General features: G+C 38.9%; 1 protein-coding gene across 1 annotated transcript in view; it reads left to right on the forward strand.

The window, feature by feature from the left end:
- Window positions 1-419: 419 nt before the first annotated feature.
- The window catches only part of PBX4 (PBX homeobox 4), a 41,808-nt gene continuing 17,933 nt past the window's right edge, over window positions 420-24,294 (forward strand). The window contains exons 1-2 of the mRNA XM_032211071.1: window positions 420-865; window positions 16,224-16,297. Of these exons, the coding sequence (XP_032066962.1) occupies window positions 672-865; window positions 16,224-16,297 (268 nt within the window). The 5' untranslated portion in view covers window positions 420-671. The remainder of the gene's footprint in view (window positions 866-16,223; window positions 16,298-24,294) is intronic.

The following is a 24,294-nucleotide window of genomic DNA, read 5'->3' on the forward strand; positions in this document are numbered from 1 at the left end:
GACTAAAGTCGTTAGGCTGGCCCTGGCACAAGAAACTGTAACCCAGACAAAAACATCAATTCTTGAATGCGAGGGGGTGGAAAGGCTCAACTTTGGAACCTGGGGTGTGTGTGTGTGTGTGGATTGTGACGGTTGAGGCTGAGAACGCCACACAACGGCCCCTGCCCCCCTCACCCCCCCCCCCGCCCCGCTTTCTCGCTTTCAAAGCGGGACGCAGCTTAGGAAGGCAGGCGGGACGGCGGGTGGGCACGCGCGCTAGGGGGTGGGGGGGTGGGGGCTGAACTCGGCTCGAGCTGGGAGTTAACCACCCTTAGCCCCGCCCCCTTTTCCCGGAGGCGGCAATTGTGTAGAAGCCGCCGAGAGACTGGCTTTGTCCCGGAAGGGGGCGGGCAGCTCCAGGAGCTGGGCCGCTGCGCCGGGCGACAGTTGAGAAGGCGGAGCCCCGTCGCGCGGAGGGGGCCGGGGGCGGAGCGGGCGCGAGTGAGGAGCCGTGGGGCCTGTTCTGTGTCAGTCCGTGTGTATGTCTGTGTGTTTGTGTGTGTGTATACGTTGAGGGGGGGGGGGGTGAAAGCGACGGAGGGGCTCGAGCAGCTCCCGGAGTCCCCCTCCCGCCGCGCCCGAGGCGGCTCCCTCCCTCTATTGCCCGTATCCCCCACTCCCCCGCCTCGGCCATGGAAGAGGCATCCCGGCTGCTGGCGGGTCTCGCTCCTCCTCCTGGGGCCGCCGGAGATCCCTCGCCCCACAGACTTCAAGCGCCTCCAGGCCCACCCCAGCCCCAGGGAGCCCCCGGACTTCAGGACACGGGTGACATCTTGCAGCAGATTATGGCCATCACCGATCAGAGCCTGGACGAAGCACAGGCCAGGTGAGAAATACCTGGATACGTTCTGGCTCCGGGCATAGAAGTGGGCGGGGCAGGGCGGGGAAGAGAGATCCTGAAGCGAGATTGCCTACGTGTGGGGGGTGGGGTGGGGGGGAGCGGTGCCCCCCCCCCTGCCCTTTTAGTTTGAAGTAACACGCTTTTTGGCCTGCCACAGTTGAGCTGGGAGCTTAGGAGTAGCAAGGAATGTTGGATCTTCGAAGATCACGATATCTGTTGTGATATATACATATTAGAATTTATAGAGATTTGAGACAGGTTTAGTAGGCCAGGGTCAGAGCAAGCAGCAACTGGGCACATCTGAAACTTTAGCTTTGGTTGGTAAAAGAAAGAGGAGACAAAAGCTTGAGAAGCATTGGACGTTTTAAACCAATGGTACCTGGCTGTGGACGGTCGGTTTAAGGCATCTTTGACAAGTGGATGATGTGCAGCACTAATATGGGTAATACAAAAAAAGCCTCAGAGATTTTAGTCCTGAGTCTTGGAATACTGGTTAGTTTGATTTGGTGACACTTATTCAGATTTGGTGACTTCCTAAGTAAAAGGCTCCTGCAATCTTAATGGGCTTTTATAATACCAGACTGTGTTTATGAAATTGTCTGCTAAAATCAAACTGCATTGTGGCTTATTGTGAGAACTCTTATTATGTTTGAAAACACGATTTATAGCTTAGCACAAGAAACCAACTTCAGCCAACTGTGGTTATGCCAATTGTGAATTAGCATGTTGTGAATTAGCATGGGGTTTGACCAACGAACTCAAGAGAAAAAATAATCATGCCTGTATACTCTTTATTTAGGAAGGATTTATGTCTAAAATGAAAAGAGTAATTGTCTAACCTCCTTTTATGCAGAAGTATTAGAATACTGTGGCTTTGATGGTAAGAGAAAAATTGTGGTAGGATAATTTTGTTTTCGTGTCAATATGTGATCAGTAGAGTTGAGGCAGTCACAGTTATGCACTATTAATAAACTGCAGTATAATGCATGGAATCCACAGAAACAAATAAAATTTGTATCAAAATATATACCAGAGCACTATGCAGCATTTTGTTACACCATACAAAATAATAAATAACAATAACTACTAATAAAATAATGTAATAACCAAGAATAAATCGGCAAGAAATAGGGAAGTAATGGGAATGGAAGTTAATCTGAAGACTGAGCTGAACATTTGAAATACAATCCAAACAGCTATACAGATTGCCTCTTATAAGGATAATAAAGGTTTTTGTTGTTATACTTGTTTGAGGATTTGCTTCATTACTTTCTGCTATAGGATCTGACACAGCTTCAAAGGCAATTCAGTTTTGTTTTCTATGCCTTCAGGAAAATTGTGAGGGTAGGATGGCTCCACAATTACATATACTTTGGCCAGACTGAAAACATGAACAGATAGCTGTCACACTGGCCAACTTGTTGAATGGTCATTTCTTGAGGAAACTTTTTTTAGTTAGTGCTATATATCACTGACAATACAAAACAATTAAAATAGATCTTTATCTTTTCTTATTTGAATATATTTAATTTTGTTTGACCTTAGAAGTGTTTAGTCTAAATATTATTGGCTGTATCTATTTACTTTGGTAGAATTTATTTCCATGTACAATGAGTTTAAATTCAATATATAATTTTATTTTTCTGTTATGGTTACAGTTTCAGAGATAAAAGTAAAGAATGAGCGTGTAAGGCTTTTGCTTTATTCTTTTTATTTAAGTAACTGGTTTAGCATTCTGCCTGAATGGTGACTGACCCAGAAAAGAGTGGCAGTGTGTTTTGATTAAAAGCTATGTCATATCCAGATTGATTTACTAATATTTTGTGGAGCTAAATAGATTATAAAATTACTATCCCCAAATATTTTAATTAACTTGCCTACATATGCTAATTTTGGAACTACAAGCAACATATTCTCTACCTGGTTTGCTTGGCATTATTCTTAACTATTGTCTATGCAGACATTCTTTAGTTCACCATCTAGCATCTCCAAATAGCTGCATAAAGTATCTTTGCAAAGATTACCTGTGACTATCAGTAGTTTTAGGCTAGATAGATTAATAAACTGTATTTTGGTGATTGGTAAAGTGGTTGTTTAGCTCAGTTACAAACTCAACTACAGTTACCTAAAACACTTTGAATGATGGGATTGTAACTATGAGTCGTTGCAAGATGAGGGAACCATATTATACATGATTTAACATGGGCAGACTTTGGCAGTTTCCTTTAGCTGTGAAAATTGCTTACAGTCATTCAGGTCATCCTGTCCTCTCATCTGGATTACTGCAATGTGTTCTCTATTGGGCTGCCCTTGAAAAGCATTTGGAAGCTTCAACTGATGCAAAATGCAGCTGCACAGGTAGTACAATAAATGATTTTGGATATTTAACACACATTAAAACCATTGCTGCATGAGCTGCACTAGTTGCCTGTGTGTTTCTGGGTGCAATTCAAGATGTTGGCTGTAACCTTTAAAGCCCTTCATGGTTTGGGACTGAGGGCCCATCTTCTCCCAATTGTTTCTATGCATCCAAATTGGTTTGGCAGGTTGGACTTGTTACGGGATGGTCAGCCAAGGAATCTCAACTGGCAGAGACCAGGAAACATGCATCCTCTGTGGTATCCCTTGATCTCTAAAAAATTGTCCATTCAGAGATTAGGATGACCCGGATCCTATTGGTCTTTCTTAAGCCCTTGAGATCTGGATATATACCCAGGCTGGATGCCTGTGTGTGTGAAATACCCTATTTCCTGGTTATGTTGACATCTATGAGGATATTTTTTCTTGGTTGCCATATATATTTATTTTTGTACTATTAATTGTCTTTATGATTGTTCATCGCCCGGAGTAATTTGTCTGAGATGGGCAGCCATACAAATTAAATGAATGAATGAATGAATGAATGAATAAATAAAATTAATTAATTGGAAGTTTTTTTCCTTTTCTTCCCCTAATAAATATGTAAAGAGTCAATTTTTTTTGCTGCATCATTTGTCCACTTGCAATTTGACAGTAATACCAAGCTCATGCTTATTCCTCACAAAATGAGCATATTGTTAAACCATAGTAATATTTTCTATCTTGTAAGCTCCTTTTAGTGGAACATTTTCATTGGATAGTACCTTTTACAGTCAATTGTATAACTGTCTATATCTTGAATCCATTTTTCTGGCTGAGGATTTAATACATATAGTATAGGATGCAGAACTCTACTCTGTTTTTGCCATTAGATTTCTGACTTGTAGAACGAAATAATGTAGTCTGGATCTGATGTGTGAAATGCTTTCCTAGTAGCTTGCAGTAAACAATATTAATTTTTTAAGGTAAGCCGGCAGGAGATATTTTTATAGATAGGAAAAAGGTAATAATTATTTCTTTGAAAGTGTGCGCTGCAGTTGACAAATAGCATCTTGAAATCTTGAAGATAGACTAGAGAAGAAAATAGGTTAATGCCTTTTGATGTTTCTTAGGTTTCTATGGAGTCTGGGAATTTTTTCTTCTTCATTGTATCTGCTTCTCCTTAGAGATGCTGGAGTGGTAAATACATAGAGAGTGGATGTATACAAAGAGAAGTAAAAGACTTGCCTCTGTATCATTCTTGCAGAACTACTTACATTAGCATATTAATTGGGAGATTTTTTTTAAAAATAGTTGCCTACAAATTACCTGCAAATCTGGGATCAAATTAGTTAAATTCAATCCTACTGAAATCCTGTTTGGAAGCATGTTTCATGAATTTATGAATGCTTAGATTTGCATGAGGTTGAGATGTATGTAGCATATTTGTTCTAGTATTATGCTAGGGTAATAACTACTCTATATTCAGTGTGATATATTCTCAGATTTCTAGTAAATCACTGTGTATACTTCACCCTAAATTAATCAAAATATTGAAAATATTAGAGAGTAGACAATAGTAAAAATTGCAGGAATGATCTATGCTGAATCACTAGACATTATCTATGCCCCCCCTCCCCTGTGATATTTGTGGAGATGTATAATAAAAAGCATGAACTAAATAAAATCTGGTTCAAAACTGAAACTATTTTTGAAAACCTTAGGAAGAGTAAGATGCTGTTTTAAAATTCCATTTGAGAAATGCATCCTCTTTTAAGAGGGCATGGTTATCTCTTTGTGTTTTTCATATGATTGAAATTAATTATGGGATGTAACTTGCGTGATGTAGAAACACCACAGAAATGTGAATTAGCACTCTTGTTATTCTGCTACTGACTAACGACGTGATTTCATTTCAATAAGAGTAATATTTTATGAATATTAAATATTCTATTATTCTATAGAATAGTTGATAATCCAAGTAATATTCTGAATTGTAGCTTTGATGCAGGCGTTATATTGGTACACAGATTGAAAGAATACTCCTGAAGTATGTACTAGCCTGTAATGATTATTTTTATAACAAAATTATTTTAAAAAAGGTTTCCATACTATTTCAGTGATGGAGTGATCTTAAACTAGATTTAGACAAGGGAACACTAAGGAGATCCAGGTTTAGTCATAATTCTTGCGAATATATATTTCTTATATCAATTTCCAGCTCAACGTTTTGCTGTATTTGCTCAAAAAAAAAGCTCTACTAAATTCAGCACAGTGATCTGATAGTATCTATCAGTTCAATGGGATTTTTTCAGCATTCATATATCTAAAATCTGTAGAAAGTAACATGGAGTTCTAGTCCTTTTTACTTGCACAAATTGCTTCAGCTAAAAGGAACGTTTTCTTTTTTACAAGTAGTTTTACATAGTTTAAAGCCTTTAATACAGATGCTTGCAAAAATAGCATATTTAATTTATCTATTTTCCAACTCTGACACATACACAAGGTAGCTGTTGAAACACAAGCAACAAACTCAATGTATATAGTGTGAAGCATGTTATGTGTAAATTAATTCATATAGAAACTAACACTTCTAAGGTACACTAAAATTATAATTTATTTGGTATTAATCTGTAACTGTGTCACCTAAAAGTGAAATAATACACTATCCCAATGATGGCAAACCTTTTTGGCACTGAGTGCCAAAGGAAGAGGAGCTACCGAGGGTGCATGCGCGCGGCCGAAAATGAACTTCTGGTTTTTGGCATGCGTATGTGTTACTTGCACACATGGGCATGTGACAATCAGCTGGCTGGCGCACATGCTCTTGCAGGAAAATGGAAGACCAGCTCTTTCAGTTTCTGGCACAGCTGCTTGTACAAAGGCTAGCTGGTCGGCATGCGCGCATGCGCACCAGAAGCCCGGAAAAGGAATGAGCGACACCGTGCGTGCCAGGTGACATGGCTCTGCATGCCACTTCCGGCATGCGTGCCATAGGTTTGCCATCACAGTTCTATCCTTTGCTCTACAGCAAAGTAATTTCCAAATACAGTATTGCATGCAAATTACACTTTTAGTATGCCTCCAGAAAGTTGCCTTTCTTGTTCCTGAATTAGTGTTTTCCCTTCTTTTCCTCTGTTCTTTCACATGTCAGTTCCTACATTCCTGTGGTTTGCTGTGCATGACATAATGCTGAAAGAATTGGCTGAAGGTGCAGCATGAGTCAGGGTGGTATTTGTGCAGCAGAACATCAAGACACATTCCTCAAGTCCTGGAACTTGAGATGTTACTTCACTTAGGAGCGAAGGCTCCTGTCCCCCAAGAAAATAATCACGGAATGTCATGAAATCTATTCTTAGTCACGTTAACAATATTTTCATTTGATTTGTCCAAACATTGTCATATTAGCCTTGAAATCTGCAGTCCTGGATACAACTACACGAAATGCCATATACACATTGTATGTAATGTGGTCTGACAATTTGCTACAACTCTCAGTATTCAACTCTAGACTCTAGAGCAGTGTAGAATAATTTTGTATTATAGTATTTCACAATACCTGTTGCTAATTTCTGAGGACTGTTTAGACCTAAAACCAGAATCCTGCTTGTTACTCTCCACAGTCAGAAACTTGAGTTTTATGCTGTCCTGTAATACATTTGCACAAGGTAGTTGGTAGCTCTGTTCTTCCCTTAATATTACGGCTGTTTTTGTTTGCTGACAATGTGAGCCTTAGTGGATGTGTTTTTTAGCAGCTGCTTTTGTGCAAAAGTATTACATTCCTTGTGGAAGTGATTCCATTTTGAAATTGCACTTGGTTGGAATTAAACTTTTATAGTCATGCCAAAGTTTTGTATCTGACCTTCTGAAATTAAGCAGTCAGAAACAGCTATCTTTCATATATTCACTGGGCTGCTATCCTGATGAAGTGGGGGCATTAATGTGAACAGACGTTTGTGCATATTTTGTTGATTGTTAAATATTTGAAACTGATGTTTTTTTTAAAACGCTTCTGGTTAATCTTGAAAAGATAAGCGGCATCAGGCTGGATTAATATTTGAATAGGAGATTATTAGGAAGTCTCAGAACTGTAGGCTAGACTGCTATATTGAAAAAAATGTTCTAGAAGGTATGGACAAAACCACTTCTATTTTGTTTCCAAAAAAAATCCCTAATGACTGTGTCCATGTACTTCCTAAGAATTCAGCTTGTCTTGAAAAAGAAAAATCAACCAATATTTTATAAACATATATTTAACAGCAGCATATGGAAATGAGAGACCTTTGCAACCCTTTGGGTGGTTTTCATAAAAATACTGTAGCGTCAAGCAATTAAATATTTTCCTTTAAAGAGTGAAGGCGAAGAAGTTCAGTGAGGAGAGATTCTGGGAAGGGAAAGATTTTGAATATGAGATAGGTGAGAGCAGTACTGTAAAAGGTGAAATAAAAAATAAGGAAGATTTTCAGTCAAAAATATTTTCGACTATGAGTGTTTGGTGAGGTGAGGTTAGGTATATTGAAACAATTAAGAAAAGGGAAAGCTTATAATAGTTGCAGGCTATGAGAAATCCAATCTAGGAATGTTTTCATGATTTTTTAAAAATCATTGTGAACAATATATGTGAAAAATGCAGAGATCTATTTAAAAATTAAACTTCATATTGTATATTTCTGAAAATGAATGAATAGGGCTGTGAAGCAATTTGGATTTGAAGGCAAAAGAATTCTTCAGAGCATCAACTTCATAGATCTTTAGTCAGGATCATTCTGCAGCTGTAAAGGGAGGTCATGTGAACTTAAAAAAATTGGAATGCTTCAAGGAATTGCAAACGCATATTACACGAAAGCTTCTGTGCATACTAGAACATCTTTTCCCCTTCAGATTCAAAGTATGATTCCCTTTAGCATTCAAGAAGTTTGTGACTGAAGAATGGATTTCTGTTGGACTTCCAGAAAAGAGTTGGTAAACTGAAGATGGCGCCACTGAAAACGGAGGACCATGGTGGAACGAAGATCCATCAAAGGGATTGGCTTTTGGGGATTCTTCTCTGGAGAAAGAGTGGATTTGTACTCACACACATGTGCTCCAGACAGTTGTTTCTCATGAGGAGACTGCCAGACAGCAGTTTTGAGTGAGTTTAGAGCTCAGGGAGACAAGAGATCACCGTCTTTGCTCAAACCGTGGTCTCTGCCTTTTCAAAGGACTTTGGGTTTGCATATTTTCTTCCTTAATCACCTTTGGAAATTGCTTGTTAACTGCTTTTCAGATATTAACCAGAAGTGCAACTTTTACTAAGGTTTAATTGCAAATTAAGATTGAATTTCCTTCAATCCTTAGTGAAAGAAGTTTTAATTACAAATATAAGAACTTAAAATCTTTTCTTTAATAAATAACAAAAAGAAGATTGATTTTAGGAAGTTACAAATGGACTATTGGTCTAAATGGTTTTGAAATAAGATTTTGAAACTAATTATAAGAATCCTTCCCATGGGAAAATCCTGTTATTTTGAATACTTTAATGTGCCCTGTTTCCCTGAAAATAAGGGATAATAAGCCCAATTGGGCTTTTGAGTGTATGTGCTAAATAAGCCCTCCCCTGAAAAGAAGCCCTCCCCAACATAGCAGCAGCCATGAGGTAACCACGCTCACTGCCTCCTGCACCTCAAAAATAATAAGATCTCCCCCAAAATAAAGCCAAGTGCTTATTTCGGCGGGGTCAAAAGAAAATAAGACTGTCTAAGATGAGGTTTTGAAGATCGACACTTGAAAGAACTAAAGGAACTAAGTGTTACAATTAAAGGAGAAAACACTTAAATTTGTCCTACTAATATAAAAGAATATTTGATTTGAAGGTTGATTTAAAAATGATGGGCTATGCGATGATATGGAAGGAGATATACAAATGAAACCACTAATGTCTTAACAAACCGAAAGAATGACCGGGATAACTGTCTTATATTGGATTTACAAAAATGATTTGTTAAATTGTTGAAGAATTTTGTGAAAAGGGACAAAGATAATAAGAGAAGAAATCAAAATCTAAGAGATTATTTGAGGGGATTAAGGATCAAGATTGTTCAAAGTAAAGAGGAGAAATGTAAAAAAAAAAGATCAAGCTTGTTAAAAGTAATAGTAAGGAATATAAAATTGGTTTACTTCATGAAGGTTAAAATAGATATGTTGTTACCTCTGGACTTTTGCTGACCAGGATTGAATTATGAGGCTTTAAAGATTTGTACAACTTTAAAAGCTGTAAAGATAAGAGATGATATATTTGTTGTATTTTAAGAGAAGATGATAACTTACTGAAATTGTTTATACAGGTTGTTCTCAAAATACAACCTTTTGTTTAATGATTGTTTAGTTACAATGACATTGAAAAGAAGTAACTTACAACTGTACTATTGCAGCATATCCATGATCACTTAATCAAAATTTTGGTACTTGGCAACTGGTATGTATTTATGGGAGTTGCAGCATCCCAGGGTGATGTGATCCTAACTTATGACCTTCTCAGCTGTCAATGGGGAGAGGTGGATTTATTTTACAACTACATGATTCACTTAACAACTCTGGTAAAAAAAGTCATAAAATTGGGCACAACTCATTTAACAACTGTCTTGCTTAGGAATGGAACTTCTGGTCCCAACTGTAGTCCTAACTTGAGGTCTATTTGTACTTGCCATTATATATTGATGTATTCCTTTCCTTAAAACTGCATTCTTATTTTTTTCCTTTTTTCTATTTTTCTTTAAGTTTTTTCTTCTCTTTTCTGCACTTTCTACTTTTTAATTTTTTTAAGTTACTGTATATACTCGAGTATAAGCCTAGTTTTTCAGCCCACTTTTTGGGCTGAAAAAGCCGCCTCGGCTTATACTCGAGTCAGTGAAAAATTTGCCCGAAATGGAGGAGAAAAAGGGGCGGGGCCATGCCGCTGGGTGACACTCGTGAATGGCCCAGTGCCCCTGTGAGTTTCCCCTCCCTCTGTGTCAGTTTGCCGCGCAGCGCGCACCGCACCATCCCCCCTCCTCACGTTCTAATGTAATGCAGGGCTGTCTTACGATTCCCCTTCCTCCCCCTCCTGCCGCTCTGCAACGATGTCCCACCTCCTCCTTGTTATAGCAAGCAGCCACATAGCGATGTCCCACCTCCTCTGGTACAGTGATCCAATGATAGGAATCACTGTGCTGTGTGTCATAGGAGGCGGGACATCGCTCCCGCGGCTGCACGGGACATCATCATCACAGCGGGACATCAGCATCATGAGGTGAGTGAAGTATTTCATTGAATACACCGCTAGTTTACTGTTTTTCTTTGAAATAAATATTCAAAAACATTATTGGTATCTATTTTTATTTTTGAAATTTACCGGTAGCTGCTGCATTTCCCACCCTAGGCTTATACTCGAGTCAATAACTTTTCCAGTTTTTTGTGGTAAAATTAGGTGCCTCGGCTTATATTCGGGTCGGCCTATACTCGAGTATATACGGTAGTATTCTTATCTTGCTAGCTATAATGTTCTATAAAATTACATAAAAAAACATTCAAAGTAACGTAGCCTAAAATATCTGTAGTAAGATTACACCAAACACCATTAATTTACTATAAAATGGCAAAAGAAAAATATTAGCATCATAAAACATTGCAAAAACCTAAAATATTTGCATATTATATGTATATAGATTGACATTGAGTAGAAGCTGTTTTAAAAGCATTTATAATTGTGATCTCATGGTTAAGAAACTATGTTTATTTACATATCCCACTGTTCAAATGAGCTTACAGAATGAAAGAACATTGTTAGAACCAGCAGGAAGAAATATTCATATCAGAAGCACTTAGGGAAAATGAAAAAGAAATTTGGCCCATGCTAAATAAAATCAAGGCTGGTGCAATGCCAATCTCCTTGACAAAACTCTTAAGACTGAGCAGTATTACCAAGGCCTTTTCCTGGAACCATAAGGCATAACTTCAAGAAAGAGGCAGTGGAAACAAAATCTGGCTACAATGCTGAAGAACTACAGGTAGTCCTTGACTTATGACCACAATTGAGCCCAAAATTTCTGTTGCTAAGTGACATTTGTTAGGTGAGTTTTGCCCTATTTACAGCCTTTTTTTGCCACAGTTGTTAAGTGAATCACTGCAATTGTTCAGTTAGTAACCCCGGTTGTTAAGTAAATCTGGCTTTCCTGTTGACTTTGCTTCTCAGAAGGGCACAAAAGGTGATCACGTGACCCCAGAGCACTGCAAATGTCATATATATGAGTCAGTTGCCAAGCATCTGAATTTTGATCACATGCCCATAGGGATGCTGCAACAGTCGTTAAGTGTGAAAAATGTTCATGTCACTTTTTTCCAGTGCCATTGTAACTTTGAATGGTCACTAAATGAAAGGTGGTAAGTCAAGAATTACCTGTATAGGAACTGAAACAATGATCACTAATGAAGGAAAACAGTGCCACTAACCAATCTCAGATATGTGCTCACCTTTTGGGAGTTTAATATGATAAGGTGTCTTTGGACTCAGATACAGTGATGGTGTTCAAGATTATACATTATATTTTAGGAAAAAATAGGTGAGGAGGTCCTCCAGCAGATTGCTGTGACATGTTTGCCACATTCACACTTAGTTTGACTTCATGTAGAAAGGGTCTAGTGAAAGGTTGAGGCCAATAGAGGAACATTCTCAGATTCTTTTGAACTTGTAAATACCTAGAATTGGAACAAAGGCCTCTTGTTATCTGTAAACTTGATCTATGCTAAATGAAGCTTGTTTTTGCAGCTAGGAAAGTTGAACTGTATGTTGCTAGAATTGGGAGTGATTACTGTAATGCTTAATTGAAAAAGGGACTAATACCTAAGAGGTGCACCTTTTGAAGATCCCATCTCTCAAATCAGCTACTTTGGACAGCCGTTAATATGACGATCAAATAGTTGTTAGGCAGTGTATTGGAGAAAGAAGTGGAGATTCAGCTGCAGGGACCTTGAGGAAGTGGGTTTTCTGAATATTCTTCAGACTGGATGTAGGAGAGAAACAGTATTGATCATGCTAGTTGATAATGTTGTCAGACCTTGAGTAGAGGGTGTGCATCCCTCTTGATTTTTTAATGCCACTGAATATTCTTTTGGATTGTCTGCAGGAATTGGAATAGACTCCCTGTTGCACATGGGTTGTTTCTTCCTAAGTGGGTGATTTGAGTTGATGTGTCCGGGATGGAGTGGGGGTGAGTAGTTAAACCTGACAATATTTCAGTTTGAATAGGGTTTGTTTCTCACAGTTATATAGCTGTCTATTTCACAATAAAGGGACTCTAGGTGGCTTGCAATAAAAACAATCATAAATCCAAATGTTAAAAGTAACTACAATTAAAAACATCACCTACATTATTATTGATAGTAGAGAGAATGCAGTTGTTCAGTGAGATGGACACATGGGCACTTGAACGCTCATATAATCATAACAATGATTTATGTGCCATCAATTTCCCAAAGGATTCAATGTCATTTACAATACCATACAATAAAAATGCAGGAACCATTGACAGTCTAATTCATTAGGGCAGTTTAGTATCTTGAGCATTGCTCTCCTTAAAGATTCCAGATAATCGACCTAGTTGGGTAGGATAGACCGTCCTGCAGAAAACTGGAAGTTTTTTCACCATGGCAGCTGCCCAGTGGAACATCATCACCCCTCACCTCCAAAATAAAACAGACCCTCCTTGACATCCTTCCAGAGGTCCCTTAAAAAGCAGAAGGCCTGGGGATCTCAAGGCAATGGTGAATTGATGAGATGGCTGCATTGTTTTAATATCAAATCTCAGCTCCCCTGTTGCAGTTGTGCCTTGGGGTGAGGAAGGCCCTGGGAGGCTCAGTGCCTGCTGGCATGCAGAAACCTGCAATGGGCCAGGAGCCCCACTGGCACATTGGTCTTCTTCCTGCTATTTCACTCTCTTGGAAGACTTGAGCCTTCTTCCTGCTCTACCACTTTCCCAGAAGGTTTGGATCTTCCTCTCTCCATACCACTACCGGAATGTTTTGTCCTTCTCTCCACTTCACCAGTCTTGGAAGCCGTGGGAGGCTGCAGAGTCTAGGAGGCAAAAAGGGCATAGATTGTGGGGAGACAGGGAGGTAGGAGTAAGTGAAGCGCCACTGTGGTCATAAGGGCAAGCAGGTTGCCAAGCACCTGAATTTCGATTATGTGACTTCAGGGGCACTGCAATGGTTGTAACTTCAGAAATAGATCATAAGTCCCTTTGTTCAGCACCTCCGTAACCCTGATAGTCATTGAATGAATGATTTTAGGTAGAGGACTTCTTGCAATCTTTGATTATTAGTTTACCTTCTACTGTAGATACAAGAATTATAAAATTCTGGTACTGTAAACAATCTTTTATAAAAATCTTTCTATAACAGAACTTTCAGAAATCATTTTGGGAATTAAAGGTTGGGTAGCAAATATATGACCATTTTTTATGCATAGATACATCTGCATATACATACACATCCCTTTCAGGATAAGCAAATAATATGAAGCTTGAAAAGGAGTAAGAAATAGCAAAAGAAATTAAACGGATGAGATAAGAGGAAAAAAGAACTATAGCTAAATCTGTATGGTAAATGATATATGACATAATTGTTAAGAAATAATATTTTTGCCATTTTTGGGGGAAAACACAAAGACCTGGGAAAGTATTTTTAATTAGTTTTTATGAGTTTTTTTTTAAAAAACACATAATTTCATATTTGGAAGGAGAAATTATATTTCTGCAGCAACTTTGGAAGGGCCTCCCTAAATAGATTAGTGAGACATTTGTATTTAGACATGTACAGTTGTTTTTTCAAGAACTCTGGAACATGCTGAAGGTGGGAATGGAGAGAAAGTTTTCTGGAACTAAACCTTCCAGAACAGAAGATTCTGAATAAAGTCTCATATTTGAAATACCCCAGAACATCTGGAAGACTGTTGGACGTATTAGGTCAGAAGTGCAACTTGTAGCTTTTGATCTAAACATTAATTATTAAAGATGGCACTTGGAGGCCTTTTCAAGCTCTTTGGGATTTCACAAGATTAGCATACTTTTCATACAGGTAGTTCTTGACCTATAACTGGTTGCTTAGTGACAGTTTGAAGTTACAACAAGCTATTTACAATTGTTTTCAAAATTATAGTTGCTGCAGCACCCCCATGATCATTCACCCTTACAACTGACCACATGGATGCTGCAGAGTCCTCTTTGCCTATCTCCCCACAACCCTTTGGCCTGCTTCCCAACCCAGCCACTTAGCCATCTAAGGGAGCCTCAAGCTGACTGGGAAAGCTACTGGTGCGCACAAGATTGTTGCAGCTTGCAGATCTTGTTCTGCTTTCTACCCTGGCACAGCCACGCATAGACTTGATCTGCTTCTCAGACATTTCAGGGCACAGCAGCACCCAACTTACCTTTCTTATTTGTACAGCTTCTGACAGTGCTTTCCTGCTGAGGCAGCCTCGTGGCACCTTGTACTATTCTACAGGCAGTTGTTATTCTTGCATTCTAGTAGTGGGCTCCATTTTTGAGGAGGCTCAATTTTTCCTTAAATGGGAGTTGGGAAAACCTGAGGCCTGTAAGCTGCCTCTTGTGTGCTCGTAGCTTCGCATTTGGTTTGAGGCTCCCTTGGGTGGATGGGTGGAAAGCAAGCCTAAGGCCTGTGGGGGCCCAGTAGTAATTTGGGAAGGCCTGTGAGGACCCCAAGAGGTGGGGAATAGAGCACAAGGTTTGAGAAGCCTTGGAAGGTCCAGGGCAGATGAGCCTGGGCTTGTACTAGGTCTCCCAGGCCTCCCCTACCGCTGAGGCATCCTTGTTCCACTTAACAACCTATGTGATTGGTTCACGTCTGCATTGGGGAAAGCAGGGATGGGGGCACCGCACTTAACAACCATTATACTTGTGACTATAATGGGTAGGCACCATTACGGTTGTAACTCAGGACTACTCTGTGGAAACCAATATCATTGCTAGAATTAAAGGGACTGACTACTACAGTGTATTCCCCCACTGTTTTATGTCACTGTACTATTCCAGATGTATTTGAAATAGTAATATAAGTTTATATTATTGCTGAATAAAATATCATGAGAGTAGAATTCTAATACCGCAAATAATTCTGAATTACTGTTCTTAGTCCAGCACTCTGGCTCAGTATCATATTGTTATGTGATTCCTACACATTATACTTTTTTTGTTCTTTTAGTTTAATGATCAACAAGTAACTGTCAGATCTGTCTTCTAACCAGTTAATTCCACAATGAAATCAGTAAACATCAGAAGTAGAATTTATTGGTCTTGAATAAAAGCAGGAATGGTAGTAGTGAACATTTCCTCTAGCCTAAGGGTGTCAAACTCGCATCGTCACAGCGGCATTACGTGACATTTCAGGACCTTTTCGCTGTTTGCTAAACCGGCCGTGGGTGTGGCCTGCGTGTAACGCATCCGACCTGGGGGCCGTGAGTTTGACAGCCCTGCTCTAGCCCATTAGAAGGAGTGTGAAACCTCAGCGGAAGATCCAGGTTGGTGTTTGCTTTTAAGATGTGTGGGAAGTCTCTTTCAGGCTTTGTTTGTGTGAATATCATGTTGATATTCTCACAGTTCTGTAACATTGTTGGTGCAAAGTTAAGAAATAGAATGCATAAATACTTCTTTGTGTTTTTACTAGGTGTATCTCATTTTAAAGCAGACAACCATTCTAATAGAAATGTAAGAAATATAATATTGTACAAATGCAGTCTTGAGGCTTTTCATGTGCTTTTAAAATGCAAGTCACCATCTAATTATATAAGTTTAAGTTTCATGATGCTTAGTTAATATATGTAATACGGGCCATGAATGAACCCAGTAGACCATTCTCCTAGTACAATATGGTTTCCAGCTTTTGAATGAAATGCATTTGCCTCTTCGTTTATCCTTTTGTTTTCATTTTTCTATTATTTTCGTCATTCATTCTGTTTTTCCTTTCTCTATTTATTTAGGAAACATGCCTTGAATTGCCACCGAATGAAACCTGCTCTTTTCAGTGTGCTATGTGATATTAAAGAAAAAACAGGTTTGTTTTTTCATTTTTTATCTGAAAACTAATAGTTCCAGCTAATAAATTGGATGTAGTTTATGTACAAAAATATCCTAGTTCTTAAACTGACTCCTGATATTTGAACCAATAATTATGAATTAATTAGGACTTTGGTGGTCTAAATCTTTGTATAGGATTCTGTTCCTAAATTATTTGTAAACTGAATATTTTAAGGCTGCAAAGTGTTGTACAACTTTGTGCAATATTTTGTGTTTGGTTCAGAAGAAATCTTTTTTTTCTCTTGCCTTTTTAAAATAAACATAAACAAGTACCTAGTGTATTTTCATCAGTCAAGAAATCAACCTGATATCAACCTGCATTTACTATCCCTCCATGCTAATTTTATTAATGGCATTTATTTAATATCACCCACTGCTATCAGATGTGCAATGACAAGTGATGTTCAGTTACTTTTTTTTCAATGTTTTATTCTGCTATGTTAAACTTCTTGTGTTTTTTTTCTTTTGATTGAATTTGAATTTAGTATGATGATGATTATATGTAAAATTAACCTTTTTACAGACAAACAATTTTATGGGATAACCAACTTGTTGAACACCAAAGGCCACAATGGAAATGTCTTGCTCTAGAGAGCTGTATAGCTAATTTGTATAATTTAATTTCTGTATAATGAATATAATTTGCATATCATTCATATTAACACAGTCACCATGATAATAGCAGGTGATGCCTTTTATGCTGTGTCTGGCATAAAATCGTTTAGCAGTCTCAGGTGACACGACATAAAGATCTGTAAATAGCAGATAATGTTGGCTGTCATTTGGACTGAAGGGCTTCTAAAATTCATGTGAATGGCATATCTCACATACTGCTTTTTCCCTTTTTAGTGAATAATTCATGTGTCCTTGTAAATAAGTTAGATGAAGGGGTTTTAGCCTGTCCTTCATCCTAGAGAATGATTTAAGTAAGGAATAGTTGCTTACCTTGAATGAATGCTTATTTCCCTGGGTGTTATAGTGGGTGGTTGGATTGTCTTCTGGCCCTACAGAGTTAACATATGAATTGCTTATATTTGTGGGCCAAATGAACAGGAGGATAGGGCTCCTATACTTCTGATAATTACCCAGAAGAAGAAAAATCGTCATGCAGGAATGAAAAAAAAAAGTTACCTGCTCTGCAGCACCCTTCTGAACACTTGTTCATATAAATCTTCTCTTCCTTTGCTTATTCTAGAATTAGCACTTAAGCTATCTCTACATAGGGCATCTCTGTCATTTCTGAATCAGTCCCATATACTTTTGTGATCTCAGTGTTTCTCTTTGGCATCCAAATTAATTTATTTCTGCCTAAGTGGTTCCAAATAGATGTTCAGGATCTCATTGGAACTCTAAGGTAGGCCGTTCTCCCATGAGTTGAAACTCTTGTTTAATTCTGTTTTCTGGATTTTCCTCCTTTCTCACAGAAATTAAGTTGCAGTAATTAGGAAGTTGTAGTGTCTTGCTAGTTTTGTAGGTTCCCCTCCCAGTTTTGAATACAGATGTTTTGAAGGTTAAACTGAAAACACCATAAATAGAGATATGGCTTTGATTAAACGCCTTTTGTTTCTACCTGTTAATAAGTTGGATGGGCATTGATTGCTTTATGTACCATTCTCTGTTTCAGAGCATCAGTGGTAAGAATTACCATTTCTAAGGGTTTTGTGAGCAAAAATAGTGTGATGAGGATATTAGTATTACAATAAATGAACCAAAGTATTATTGAGCCCTTTTTCAGTGGAATTTGCATGGAAATTCAGTGGAATTTGGGATGGATTGTAATTTTTGCTCTATATTCATTTATCTCTCATTCTAATGATACTGCTCAGAATAAATGGTCTGTAATGAATTGCCCTTTTGTTTTACATTCCTAAACATTTCTTTTCATTGTAATATTCTAAGCATATTTTTAAAAAATTCTTACGCTACTTTCCATATGAAATGCATATGATCTTTAAATATGCAAGGTGATAACAGAAATTTCAATAATCCTACTACTGACTGTAAAATAAACTTATAATCACCCTTATATAAATTAATAACTTACCTGAAATTCTTGCCTCATAAGTGAGATTACATTTTACATCAGATACCCATATTTTTTGGAGTATAAGATGCACCGGCGTATAAGACACACCAAGGTTTTGAAGAGGCAAATTAAAAAAAAGTTTTTGCACTCTGCAGACCTCCTAAAAATGGCCCGCTTTTGTGAAAACGGCCCAGTTTTTGTCAAAAAGGGGCATGAATAGCCTTTAGGAGGCTTATAGAGTGCTCCTGGGGGCCGGGGGGGGGAGAGGGGGGTGGGATTGAGCAAAAAATGGCCCGTTTTCACTCATTTCTGCCCTCCCCAGCCCCCAGGAGCACTTTGCAAGATTCCAAAAGGCTATGCACAGCTATTTTGGTGAAAATGGCGGGGTTTCAGGAGGCAAAAATGCTGAATTCAGTGTATAAGATGCATCCAGATTTTCACCCTCCTTTTTGAGGGAAAAGGGTGAGTCTTATACTCCGAAAAATATGGTAGCTTATTCTTCTAAAGGAGAGAGAAGAACCAAAAACTGAGGGCTGATACAATAGTGGCTTTCTTGTTGTCTGTGATAAATTTAGTTAACTTTCTATCTGCTGTATCATTTTACAGATGTTTTTAAAAAACATTTTCAAAACTTGGTAAACTAGGGATTGCCAGATTGCACATGTAACCCTGTCAAAACTTGCTTTGCAATTTTCTCCTTGTTTTGCTTGGGCCAAGTTGCAATGGGCACTTGTAGTGTTATTCATATAAAAAGAATTACACAAATTGTTGTAGCATTATAGGGCTTCATATATTTTAAAATTTCAGAACCCTGGTATTTAACCACTAAAATAAAGAAGAAACAACAAAATGGAGATAATGCATAATGAAAAATAATGCCTCTTCCATCCCCTTATAGTCTCAATATTTATATTTAGGCTTAGATTTTTCATTTTAAATTTGTCTATTGTTCACTCAGATCATGTGATTTATTCATTTCTTAAGACTAGTTGTTCATGGAAAGTGTTAGTGGCCAAATTTCAAATGATTTGCAAATTCTAATTTTGTGATATACATATTATATGCATACATAGTTATATGTATAATAATGTATCAGTATCATACATTGATATGTAATACAGGAAGGTAGCTTTGCTTTTTCCAGGGAATTTAAGTGAATACTAAGAGATGGGCCAGTGAAAGACAATATTCTTGATCGCTTTTCCCTTTTGAAATGCTATGCGTTCCTTAGAAGAAAAGAGTCAGCATTGGCTATATTGATTTTTCTGAGTCTTTTCTAGTCCCTAGAAACACTGCACAAAAAGGAACCAAGGCTTGCTTGCATTAAATGGGAACTTTACCAATAGCTTTCTTATAATAGCAATTGCCTTTTATGGCAGGATAGCTCTGCAAAATTAGAATGTGGGTGTTTAAATTTCTCTTTTTCCACAGCTGAAAAGGCACTGATTCAAAACCTTTGTTTTAATGAAATGTGCTTCCTGCTAGAACTTACCTCTCTGGCTGGGCAGTTTGTATTTTTTTAAACCCTCAAGTTGCAATTCATTTTAATGTGAACATATTTGAACCAAGGGATTGCAGCCCCATAGTTACAGAGGATTTGTTTAGGTCTCATAGGTTTTTGAATGTCTGATGGCCTGTCTGTTCCTTATTTAAATTATGGAGAGCAGATGTTATGGCTTTGAGCAAACAAAGACCTGATCATACTGTAGTAATAGGGCTGATGCTCAATTTTAACTATTTAGGAGCCCAAGCTTGCTTTTAACTCTGAATCAATGTGAAGTATGTGGCTTTTTGTTTGTGTTCATGTTCCTTGTCTTTCCCTATGTTATCTTCTAAGATCCACATTTTTACCATTAACATTGTAAGAACAATAGAGTGTGGTGAGTCTCTCTCAGAAAATATATTCTGTTATTCCTTTATGACCATAAAGAAATTGGCTTTGATTTTTAAATGTGTGAATTAATACAAGGTTGTTACATTGATTTTAATAATACATTGTATTTTTGGATGAGGGGATATCATCAGATTGCACTGATCCTTGAATATCCTGGTGTACAATATTCTCTATTTTCTTTCTTTAGTGAAGAAACACAGAAAGTGAAATGTGTTAAAACAATTGCAGAAGGTTCTGCTAAGAAAAAAAATACTTCTATGGCCTAGATATGTCTGTGAAGCAATTCCATGTGGACTGCTATAACCATATCACAGTTGCAGCAAGCATGGTAAAATGTGACCATGTTTATTTTAAGAATAGAAAAGTAAAAAAGAATTAATTTACATCTTAATGCTTGAGTATGCTGCTTAGCGACAAGAGAAAATAACCATATTGCACAAAATATAATTTTGGGCTGCAACACGTCTGTCTGAAAAACTATCTCTGGAATATAGAAGTTATTTCTTTTCTTTTTTTTAAAGTCAGTAATATAAATTAGGTTAATGCAGTATATGTTCTAGTGGAAGGGGTTCAAAATACTGCAGTGGTTGGCAAACCGCAGCTTGCGAGCCACATGTGGCTCTTTGGCCCCTCTCCTGCGGCTCCCTGCTGACCCAATCGCGCAATCTGCCCCCCCCCCCTGAGAAGGCATGAGCCTCTCGCCTGCTTTTGCGATTCTGCGTCCTTCGCAGGAAACTCAGTGTCGGGAAGAGCTCCAGCCCTTTTCTCATGCTCATCTCTCGCACACGCGCAAGCAAAATACCCTCCTGGCCAGGATCAAGGTGGAGGGGATAACGACTCTCCCGCTGTCGCCACTGCGCAATGAGGTGAGTAACTGGGTATGCAGTGCAGGGGAGCCATGCTGCGCAGGAGACTCCTCAGAACCAGACTCAGGTCAGCGCGAGCTGCTGTCCCCTTTGTGTTGGCTCAGGAAGGAGGGGAATGGGGAGCAGCAGCAGCAGCTGGTTGGGTGCAGGGAGGGAAGAGCTCTAGCTCTCCTGCGCTGCACAGGGCTCTCCTTGCGCAGGGCTCTTGAACTCTTCCCTCTCTGCATCCAGATATGGCTGTTGCGGCTCCTTCCTGAGCCAACACGAAGGGGACCGTGGCTGGCGCTGACCTGAGTCTGGCGCTGAGCAGTCTCCTGCGCAGCATGGCTCTCCTGTGCAGCGCAGCCAGCTACTCACTTTTCAGTGGCGGCAGCGGAAGGAGTCGCTGTCCCTGCTGCCGTGATCCCAGCCCAGGAGGGTATTTTGCTTGCACACGCAAAAAAGAGATGAAAAGGAAAAAGGGAGAAAGAGAGAGAGAGAAATGAAAGAGAGCTGGAAGGAGAGAATGGGAGAGAGTGAAAAGAGAGGGAAAGAAATTAGAGAGAGAAGGGGGAGAAAGAAATGAAAGAGATCTGAAGGGAGAGAATGAGAGAGAGGGAAAAGAGAGGGCAACAAACCAGGGGGAAAGAAAGGAAGAGGAAAGAAAGAAAGGAAGGAAGAAGAGAAAGAGAGAGGAAAAATAGAGAAAAACAGAAATGAAAGGGAGGGGGAGAGAAAAGAGAGAGACCCTATTCCCACAGAAATCTCTCCGGAATGAGCTGCTCCCGGAGCTTCATATAATCCCCGACCTCCGGTCCTTCCGACGCGCCCTAAAAAGTTGGCTTTTCCAGCAAGCCGGCTTGGCCTGAACAAAATAAAATAAATGATTGATTATTGTTAATTTTAATTGGGTTTGTTTTTGGATACTCTATCTAATTTTCTTTTTTTAACTTTTGTAATATGTGTTTTTTTTTTAAGGTTGTACGCCACCCTTAGTCCTTTGGGAGAAGGGCGGCATATAAATCCAACAAGCAAACAAACAAACAAACAAACAAACTGAGCCATGAAACCTGGGTAGGACTGTCTGGGGGGGGGGTGTCATGTGGCTGGGTGGGAGTGAAGTTGAGTTGGCCACACCCACCCAGGTTTTGTGGCTCCCGGTGCTTTCTTTTCTGTGGGAAACAGATCCAAATGGCTCTTTGAGTGTTTAAGATTGCCGACCCCTGGTCTAGTGTGACCATTGGAATGATTCTCCCTTTTAACTAGATTTTGAAATTTTCGTCAGGCAGATACAGTATTGAAAACTTTATCTGACTCCAACTTAAGTACAACTAATAGTTCAGACGTTGTCAGAATTATCTGGGTCTCAAGTAATTTTAGCTATCTTTAATAAAGTTGGATGCATAAAATTACTTAAAATTAAAAATCTGATTCCATTATTTGTTGCAGAAGGATATAAAGCATTTTTTTAAAAAATAAAATGATCCTTGACAGAAATCAGGGCACAGCAACAAAGCATTTTTGCCAGTACCATTGAAAGGTGTGAATAGTTGTAGGAGTATGATAAAAAGAGCATATGTTAAAATAGTTTTGGGTAAAAGTATTCACCGTTGTCACTATATTACGATAATTTAGAGTTGCTTATGGCCAATCAAATCATCTCTATTTTGATCACATAGAGAGGCTTTGTTTTGGGGTGAGCTAGACATCTTTGAAGGAGTAGAGATTGCATTGTGGTGAGATCAGTTTCTAGACAGGATTTTTTTTTATGGCCAGCCAACTCTCTCCAGACAAAGGTAACATCCTGAGATTGCCCAGGTGCACTCTGGACAGTTAGACCTTGTGAGTAAACTGCAAGAACTGGATTTTTGCATTTAGCTCATGAGCAGAAAAGGGGGGAGTTGAGGGATTCCACCTAAGCTCATAGCCACATTATAGCTGATACTGAACATAAAATTCTGCTGATCCTTATTTCTTAATCATCTTTACAATTTGCTTAATTGATTTTCAACTGTGAAGAATTTTGCAATCCACAAGTATTATAACACACCAGGTGAGTTTGTTTTAATCCTTAGAAAAATAATTTTTAAAGGTATGTTTAAGACCCCCTCCCTTAAAAAAATAGCAAAAAGATGATTAGAACATTGATTTTCAAAGTTATGAATGGAATATGGGTCTAGACGGATTTGAAATAAAACTTTGAAATTAATATTGGGAGTCCTTCTGTGGAAGAATGCCAGGGGTGGGATTCAGCTGGTTTGCACTGGTTCAGGCGAACCGGACGTTAATTTTACATCCAGTTTGCCAAACCGGGTGTTTCAAGGACTGGTTGGCCCCGCCCACCCAGGAATCTCCATGCAGCCCATTCATCATGCCAGGTAAGTGCAGGGCCCAAGTGGAGGCTCTGGGAGGGTGAAAACGGGCCTCCCAGAAGTCCAGAAAGGTACCCGTTTCTGTCCTCAGGAGCCTGGGGAGGCTGTTTTCACCCTCCTGGAGACTTGGGGAAATCCTCTGGTGCCTGGGGAGGGCGAAAAACAGGCTTACCAGAAGTACTGGAAGTCCAAAAATGGGTTTCTTTCCAGCTTCCTGAGGGTATCCAGAGCCCAGGGGAGCCCGTTTTTGCCCTTCTGAAGGCGTGGGGAAAGCCTCAAAGCCTGGGGAGGATGAAAAACGGGCCTACTGAAAGTACCAAAAGTCTGAAAACAGGCCTGTTTCTGGCCTCCGGAGGGGCTCCGGAACCCGGGGGAGGCCTTTTTCACCCTCTTGGAGGCTCAAGGAAAGCCTCCAGAGCCTGCATGCAGTGCAGGAGGCTGAGTAGGTCACACCTACCCAGCAACCAGACAGAGAACCAGTTGCTAACATTTTTCAATCACGCTGAAGAATGCTATTATTTTGAATTCTTAAAGAAACATGATAAAATGGAAATTTGATCACTGGATCCTAGAAGGAACTAGAGGGAACTTTTTCTTTTTTGTAATTTGTATTACTTTATTTGTATAATTGTAATATTTAATAAAATGTTATAAAAAAGTGACACTTTGAACAGCATTAATGAAAGATGGGTGCTGAATCCTTTTCTTTCTCTTATTTTACCATCTGTAAATGTATTGTTCCAACCACTTTGGGTATTATTCAAGAAGTGAGTAATTAAGAAAAATAGGCATGGGATGATAAATTGATGGAAACTAGAAAGAATATTTGCTTTTTTA

Source organism: Thamnophis elegans, chromosome 2 (assembly GCF_009769535.1).
Source record: "Thamnophis elegans isolate rThaEle1 chromosome 2, rThaEle1.pri, whole genome shotgun sequence".
Taxonomy (NCBI): Eukaryota; Metazoa; Chordata; class Lepidosauria; order Squamata; family Colubridae; genus Thamnophis; species Thamnophis elegans.